This window comes from Dermacentor variabilis, chromosome 9 (assembly GCF_050947875.1).
Source record: "Dermacentor variabilis isolate Ectoservices chromosome 9, ASM5094787v1, whole genome shotgun sequence".
NCBI classification, from domain to species: Eukaryota; Metazoa; Arthropoda; class Arachnida; order Ixodida; family Ixodidae; genus Dermacentor; species Dermacentor variabilis.
In genome coordinates, this window is record NC_134576.1 from 3,559,251 (window position 1) to 3,567,830 (window position 8,580).

Sequence of the window (8,580 nt, forward strand, 5' to 3'; positions counted from 1 at the left end):
ACATGGCCACGATTAGTACATGACCGGGGTAGTTGGAGAAGTATGGGAGAGGCCTTTGCCCCGCATTGGGTGTAACCAGGCTGATGATGATGTTTGATTGACTACTACACAGGGACACTTAATGTCATTCAAAGTGAATATGCACCCCAGAGATACAGCAGAACAAGATGGGTGTTTATAGTTTGAGAACTGTGCTTAACAAAAGTTGTCAATTTTTGCATCCCTTGAAGTTTCTTCTACCAGTTTATGTTTTCTCCATTCTTCTTTCTTCTTTTTTTCACATCTTCAAGCAGCATATCATCTTATTTTCTGTGCTCCTGGAAAATGGGCTTGTGGTATTATCAGTACCTGCTTGCTTGGAACTGTTTCTGTTCTCGTCAGCCCACCTTCTAAACCAGCAGCAGTTCTCATACCCGTGACTCTCTATAACTAAACAACCCCCCTTTTTGTTTTCTTACCCCACCATTTTTTTTAGTACGGTAACTTCAGTTAGCCCACACTATGCATTGGGTTATTCTGGTCTTCCCCTTTCAGGGTCAGAGAGAGAGTGAGCTACGCGTACATAAAAAATTGAGTGGCGATTTAGCAGTAAATGCGAGAGAAATGCATTAGGCTTTATTTACACTGCCCCTCTTTGAGGCCCCAGGTCCATGATGTAAACTGTGTTCACGACATTGCAAAGTGTCACTCAGGAGCTCACTGGACACACCTCCTGCCTCTTTGAGGACTGAAGTGCAACTGACGGTGGCCTGGAGCATACCATCATCCATTGCACCACACACACACACACCCGTGTGCACGGACACACTTCTACCACGTGACCGGCTTCCAACACTTCAAACGCGCACCACAGCTGCCAGATAAAAGAAAAAGCCGTAGTGGTTGCATTCGCGGCTGCTTGGCTGGCCGGAATGGCACTACTTGTCGAAGATAGATGTGTCGACTTCCACGAGTGAGGGCATTGGCGCTTTTTCTGGCATTTTTTCTATGCCAGTCCTAGACAGCACTCCTTGACAGGTGGTTTTTGATGCACGCAGTAGGCCACACCTTCTTTTTTATCCAGTAGCTGTGCATACACAATTTCTTCCACTTTGGCACTCCTAATGCTAATGCACTAAAACACTGCTAAAGAAAGCGGTTGCTGCTTCTAATGAAGACGAGTCCTTTTGTTGACACGTTGGCTCCAGCAACATTGCTTGTTCTAGCACTGTTAATCACTTCAAGCCTCCGTCTCAGTTCTCACTTCTTTAAGCCATCTGCTTAAGAAGATGAGAAGCTGTACTACAGGCAAGAGATTGTACTCTCCATCTTGGCATCTGGGCACCACCACATCACTAGTCGGCCACTCAGGTGTCTGTAAGCACATGTTACGCTGGGGTTGATTCATCTCATGAATATGCACCACGCATTTACGCATTTGTGAAATTAATAAATAATGGGGCGACTGTGTTGTGTGCTGTCGTGTTAGAGATTGTTTGTAGGCCGAATGCCAGGATGACTGCATTGTCAAAAGCATTGATAGATGCGGCTTGAACACCTGGTGCATCCTGTTATTTTTTGCACTGGCAGCCAACTTGTAAATGATGATCTGCCGCTGGAAAAAACTCAGGGTTTCCATTCTCAACTGTGTTGGCAGCATTTTTATAAAAACAAAATGGAAAAATGCCTGGAAGCATGCATCAGAGAACAGCTGACTTAATAAAATGCCATTTCTCTCTTACGGCGTTGTCAGCGCGCTAACTTACTTGTACTGCTCTTTTTGTTGTATTCGTTATTTTAACGCGAGTAGATTCTTCGGCATCAGTGCTCTAAATCTACGGCACGTTTAAAACACATTTCATAAGTCACTTTTGAAGCCTCTCCTTGAGATGAACCTATGTGCTTATATGTAATTTCATTTCAAAGTTGTACCGGATGGCAACCTAAGCAACAAATAAAAAAAATCTAAGGCTAGAAGGCACTGGCTTCTGATGTACAATGTAACAGAAATCTAACCATGATTTATTGGTGTTTGTTATTGCGAAGACATAAATGAAAAAAAGAAATGCACCACAAATGGTTGAATAACTTGGCCATTTTATTCGGAGATAAATTTCTAGACATTGCAAAATGGAAGTTTTATACAAATTATTAAAAGGTTTTACTTTGTTAAAGTTCTTGAACTACATTTTCAAACACTTCACTCGCCAGTTTTTCTGAATTAATTGTTGCTATCTCTATTGAATGATTGATTTTTCATGTGTAGCACTGAAATAAGTCAAATGGCATTCATTGCACCGGTGTCATTTGAACCTAATCTTTTAGTATGACTGGGGTGTTAAAATATGTTAAGCTAGTTTTTTGCGTATGGCAATCCCAAGGAAATATTCTTCAGTGTATCAGTCTGTGCTTTGTTGGGCTGTGTCCTCTTGTGTAGCTTCATGCGAACCAGGAAGTGCTGGCATAAGGATAACATATTTTCGTTGAGCTAGTTGTGGTTAGGGTGCCCTTTATTTTGATCATTGAAGAAAGCAAGATCTCAGTGGCGCAGCTATATAAATAAGTTCACCGACAATTATGCTACTCCCTAATGTGAATTTTGAGCGCAGCTGTTAAGGTGTTTTGAATTCCCGATATATTGTGGCAAAGAATTTCATTCTAAACTACAGGGTCTTCTTGGCAGCAACAGTGAGCCTCTGCTCGGGCAGCTCGTTTAGCAGCAACGGCAGACGAAGCATTCCCACCAGTTGCATCGCTTATTGTTCAGAAAGGAGGCGTGAACCCATGGATGCATGGTTCTTGCGGAGCGCATTCTCTAGCAGCGGTGGCACAGGCGAAGTAGCATGTGAGCAGTGGGTCTCCTGCCTTGGAAGTTTTGTTTCCACATGTGGTGTCGGAAGTGTCACCACATGCCTGGCCGCCATCTGCTTTTGCCCTCCTCCTCTTTCATCCCCCGCTGAGCTCTGTGTTCGCTCGGTTATACCAAGGGATGCCTAATGCAGGAACCGATGCCCAAGAGCTGCACTCTAAAAGGCCTTTTAATGCAGTAAAGAAAATGCACAGTCTTTTCAAGGTTTTGCACTTGCTGAAGTGTGCTTTTGTCCAGCAATTTACATCATGTTCTTGTGGGGCAACCTTAGTAAAAGTGGAGCCTATGTTCCCTTTCTTTTAGTCGTCTTCCAACACTGTCAGTAGTGTCTCTCGTATAGATTAAGAAATTTCGCAGTGAACCACAGTGTGTTAGTTGACCTTTCTTTACTATGAAGAATAAAGTGGCCCTGCAGAGAAGTTGTCAACTATGAACATGTTCATAAATGTGAGGACCAGACAAGAAAGTTCTGGACTTTTTCTGCCCACTGTGTTTTGCAGCTTACCTTGTGCAAGGAGCACAGTGTCCTTGGCGGATGTTGTTCTTGCTTGATATTTTCATAATCATTGGCTTTTCTTACTTGGAGTAAATGTTTTTGTATTTGACTGAGGAGTTAAGCTTTAAATGCCAATGTTTTTCCCATTTATCACTCTTCGTTTCTCCAACTGTAGTGATACCCATTGTGGCATGTGCCTGTGCTTTTGTCTGTTGATGGTTGTTGTGTGTGTTCCTCGTGGCTGGAGTATTTCAGCTGTCTACTGTTGTACTGTACACATCTATCTACCTCCTTGTAATGCTCCAATTGCTTGAAACGTTTTTCTAAGTTCGTTGCCATACATTTCTGAATATCACTCATTCATTTTCTCCCTGGTTTTTTACTTGTTTAATATCCGCGAGACAATTTCCCCATTTTATCATTTTTATCCATGTCGAAGTGGTTGCTTGTGTTGTATTGCAGTGAGCTTTTTCTACTTGATGTCAAGTGAACTGTACTATGTCTTTCATGCCACAATTATACTGAAGTCACCAGCTATATCGTAGCTTGTTATGATGTAGTAAGCATTGTAGTACTTCTGAATAAATGCACTTTTTTGAAAGGGAAAGGTAGAGTGTCAGGTGAAACATTATTATTATCAGCATATGCTTTAGTCAGCTACAGAGGGGAAATATAGCACATAAGAATACTGCTATGATTTTTGTTGAGCTATGATGAACGCACTGAACTTATCGAAATGTTACGATAAATTTAATTGTTTAGACGACAGTCGAATTTCTTTACATCGCACGCGGAAAAGTTTATTATTTCGTTTAATATATTAATTTAGCCTGTTGCAGTAGAAAAGATGACTTTCGGAGATTAGTGATATAGAAAAAAGTTGTTTTTTTAGCTCATCACCTTGTTTTTAATAAGTCAGTGTATTCAGCTGTGACTGCCTATCAATTGTTTCTACATCAGCATTAGGATTTTAAGCGCCCTATAGAGACAGCAGTGAGTATTAGAGAGTGAACTCATGTAGCTGATATTCTAGTTATGATTAAGAGGGAGAGCTGGGAAGTAGGGCAGGTCATGTGACCCGTAAAGCAGGTAACCTGTGCTTTACTAGAGTGCTGAGGGTGCTGAGAAAATGAAAAAGTTGTTGGCAGAAGATTAGCCGATGTGATAAGATTAGGCAAGTTGCAGGTATGGGATGGAGTCCGCTGAAACAGGGCAGAAGTAACTGCTGATAATAATAATTTGTTGATTATCATAATGGTGGATCTGCCGCTTGGAGTCTTCACACATTGCCACCAATGCCCATACCTCTCTCTCTCTTGCTTACAGGTGCGTTTCGGGGTGGCAGCCGATCAAGCCGAGGAGCCCTGGCAGCGGTTCAGCAGAATGTGCGCCGCTTTCACTGCAGCTTCTGCAACTACTCGACTATTTACAAGCAGACGCTGCAGCGTCACCACCGCACGCACACGGGCGAGCGGCCATTTGAGTGTGAGTTCTGCCTCAAGACGTTCGCCCAGAAGTGCAACATGAAGGCTCACCAGCGGCTCCACACTGGTGCCTGTCCCTACCGGTGCCAGTTCTGCCAACTGGGATTCAGCCGACGCGAGCTCCTCACCGAGCACCTGCAGCAGGAGCACGAAATGCAGCTGGCCTTTAAGTGCGGCTACTGCTCGGGCGGCTTCCTCACGCGACACGAGCTTTGGCGACATTTGCGCTCCTGCTCCCCATGGGGAGCAGCGACACCGGATGCCATTGTGGCGTCGGTTGTGGCGCCTGTCACCACTGCACACATGCCGCCGCAGCCAACCTCCTCGCCGACATAAAGAAGTGCCTTTGAACGATGCCTTCGTGAGCTCCTATGCCAAGCACTTTCTCTCTGCTTAAATTATATTACGGAACAATTGCTTTCAGGGCTGCTGCTTTGAACTAATGAACTCGAACAAGCTTGCTGAAACAAAATAGCTTTGGCATACTTCCTGTCAGCATTAGCTTCACATTGTTTTGTGGTCAGGCGCAGTGAAGGCCCTCGGTGGCCACATCATTGGGAAGACTTAAGCACATAATTGACTTGATGGTGGACATTGTGTGATAGTGGGCTTGTGGCAGTCACTGAGAACCTTCAGAACTGTTAAGACAAAGCATAATTTTTGAGAATTTGGAAACCTTAGAATCACAAGTGCTTCAATACATTCTTATTTATTTATCGTATTTTTTCCTCAAGTTATCAGCTTTTGTTGCGTAATCCAGCCTCAAAGTTTGCACAATCCATAAGTGAAGCCAATGCTGTCTGTATTTTAGTGAATGACAGTGTTTATCTTGTCTTGCTTTCAAGCTGTTAAGCTCAACATTGCTTTGGTCCTTGATGATGCTTTGCCCCAAACTTACAAGCCATTGAAAAATATTAAAATTTGTTTCTTGATAGACCCCTAAAATATTATTTTTGTGATAATAGCTGTGAAACCTGGCAATATGTTTAAAAATGGCAAGGGTTTATCTTCTTATCCCCGGTGAATGAAACGGTGTAACTGCATACATGTAGGGCCTGTGATGGATGGATTCTTGGCTTCTTGTGGAGTGATCATAGCCTTTCCAGTGTCAGTAATCAGTAAGTACCAAAACAATTGGGTATGTGGTCACGTCACTTACGTGCTTTTTCTCTCTTGACTCATTTTTGCACAGCATACACAGGCTGAGCATACATCCCTGCACTAACCTTCCTTTTCATAGATCAGGTGGTTGTGTGGTTTTCCATTACTGATCTTTTTAATTTTTTCCATGTCGACGTTTTGGTCATATTATTGACTGCCGTTTGATACGGCAACCAGCATTATTCCTTTAACTTTTCAATATTTTGCTTACATCAGCTTTGTGCCTTCTCAAAGTTCGCAGCAATGCCCCATTTTACGGCCCAGATCATTCGATACTCCAAGGAAAGTTCCCACCATTTGAGGTGTATCTGATCCCTCCAAATTAATCGTCATTTCCTTTTCGTGCCCTTCCTTTCTGTAATGCTGCGCATGCCAGATCACGAATGACATGCACATTATTGCCGTGGCATGAAAGAAAATGGTTATTGTTTAGGGAGATGATACACCCTAAAGGGTGAAAGGGTGTAAATTTGTTAGAGTCATATAAAAGTTGGCACTCGGACTTGCCTAGTTTGCAATATATATATATATATATATATATATATATATATATATATATATATATATATATATATATATATAATATGTCTGAAGTTGCTTTTCCTACACCCCTCTTGATGTACCTCTTACTGCACCTCTTAGTGATTAATGGAAACCAATTTCAAAAGTCATGCTGTAGATGCCCGGCATGTTCTCATTATAACATCAGAGCCACTATGTTCTCAACATCATTCATTTAAAGAGGCACGTACGAAGGCAACTTCACCTTTTTTTTTTTTTTTTTTTTGAAATCAGGCCTGTAACATTATGAATTGTTGTACAGTTGACTTCTGTTAATTCGACCCTGATGGTACTGACAAAATTGATCAAATTATCCGGCTGGTCGAATTAAGATGCAGAAAAAAAAACATTAATACACACCATTGATTCATTTGGGAGTATTTGCCAGATTCAGCTTACAGTAAAACATGCATCCTCTTTCTATGTGTCCAAAGTAGAAAACGAACACAGAGATAGCATTAAAACACTCAAGCAAAGTAGAAATCTAATGTGCACCTGATTTTTTAGCAAAGAAGAATTGGCAAGGGTCTAATATGTGTTGCACCATAGTGCCCGGTTTTCTAATGCAAACTTTGCCACATGCATTTGTGTTATGCAGTAAAGCATACACATGCCATGAAGGCAGTCGCTTTCGTCGCACGCTATATTCAGCCCAATTTAAAAAAGAAAAGATGCGAACGTTAGAATTCGGTAATTACCATAAGCAGACGTTGTGAGCTACAGCTATTGCTTGAAAATCTTCCTAGGGCCGGCTGGAAAAAGAACAAGGCGTGTGTTCGGCACTGCACTCACTCTGCCGAGACAGATGCTCCCACTAAAGGGGTTGCTGTTGGGTTCACCATAGGGGTTAGTTAGGTACATGCTTGCTGACTCATAAAGTTAGAATTACCAGGCGAAGGCCAGTTTTTGGATTGAAATAACACAAATTTTGACTTGTAGAAATGCATGTATGCCAACTAAGACCTCTGCCCAGGATCAAATTAGACAAAAAATTGAATTAACTGGAGTCGAATTACCGGAAATCTACTATATTAAAAGATCTGAACCGCACAATATTATGTTTCTGCAAAATTTTAGCAAAAACAAAGCAGCAGTAAGTGCCAGATCTTTTTTGAAGGTGTTAAGGGAACAATGCAAGTTTCCATGCATTTCTGGTTGGCTTAACTTTTGACCTTGTGTGGCTGATTTATTAGATTGCACTTTTGGGCATTGTACTGTGTACAGGCCCAAAAGCATTGGATCGCATTGAGATTCCTGAAAAAGTCTAGACTAATGGAAAAGCTGTTCATCAGAAGCATATCACTGTAGCTGTCCTTCCACAGTGAATTCACTCGCTTCAAAGCCTTACTGCTGCCACTACATTTGTGCAATTTTTCTGAGCCAGTTTTATATATTTTTTTCCAAAGCAAAAGTTGTTCTGCTGCACAAAAGAAGGGGTATACGCACTGAAAATGAACTAGGAAGCTATGAAGTAATGCATCATGTCTGTTGGCTTTCTACTTGATGAGGATTGCTATTTACGCAAATAACCCTTTGGGTGCTGGGTATTTTTCCCAAGTTAAAAATGGACACATTAGTAGAATTTAAATTTCAAAGCTATTTATGGATGACATGTTTCGCAAAACTTTCCAAATTCTAACATATGAAAATTGAAACAAAGGTTATTGGTTATGCTAATTATTTTAATTAGGAGAATTAGTGTTCCTCAGGCAACATGGCATCTACATTGCTGTCACGGTCCTTAAAAGACACTTTGTAATCAACACCAAAGTGCTCTGAATGAGAGTTCATAAGAAGTTCCTGAATTTCTGCATCTTTCAAAGTTATCTAATCCTTAAAAAAATGCTCAGGTAAAACGAGACACAAACAAACATCAGCAGGGTATGGGTTCATTGTGCCGTCTGTTGTAGAAAAACAACTCGCCATAAAATATTTGTTTAAACCAACTTCTGAAAAGATGGCGTGAACAGCTTACAGATGTTCCATGTTCATGTATTATCCCAGGCATAACCAGGGTTTGTGCATTGGCA

General features: G+C 41.6%; 1 protein-coding gene across 2 annotated transcripts in view; it reads left to right on the forward strand.

The window, feature by feature from the left end:
- LOC142558253 (uncharacterized) overlaps positions 1-6,486 on the forward strand; it is a 69,981-nt gene extending 63,495 nt beyond the window's left edge. For both annotated transcript variants that reach the window (XM_075670416.1, XM_075670415.1), the window contains one exon: positions 4,671-6,486. In XM_075670416.1, the coding sequence (XP_075526531.1) occupies positions 4,671-5,164 (494 nt within the window). In that variant the 3' untranslated portion in view covers positions 5,165-6,486. The remainder of the gene's footprint in view (positions 1-4,670) is intronic.
- Positions 6,487-8,580: the final 2,094 nt, after the last annotated feature.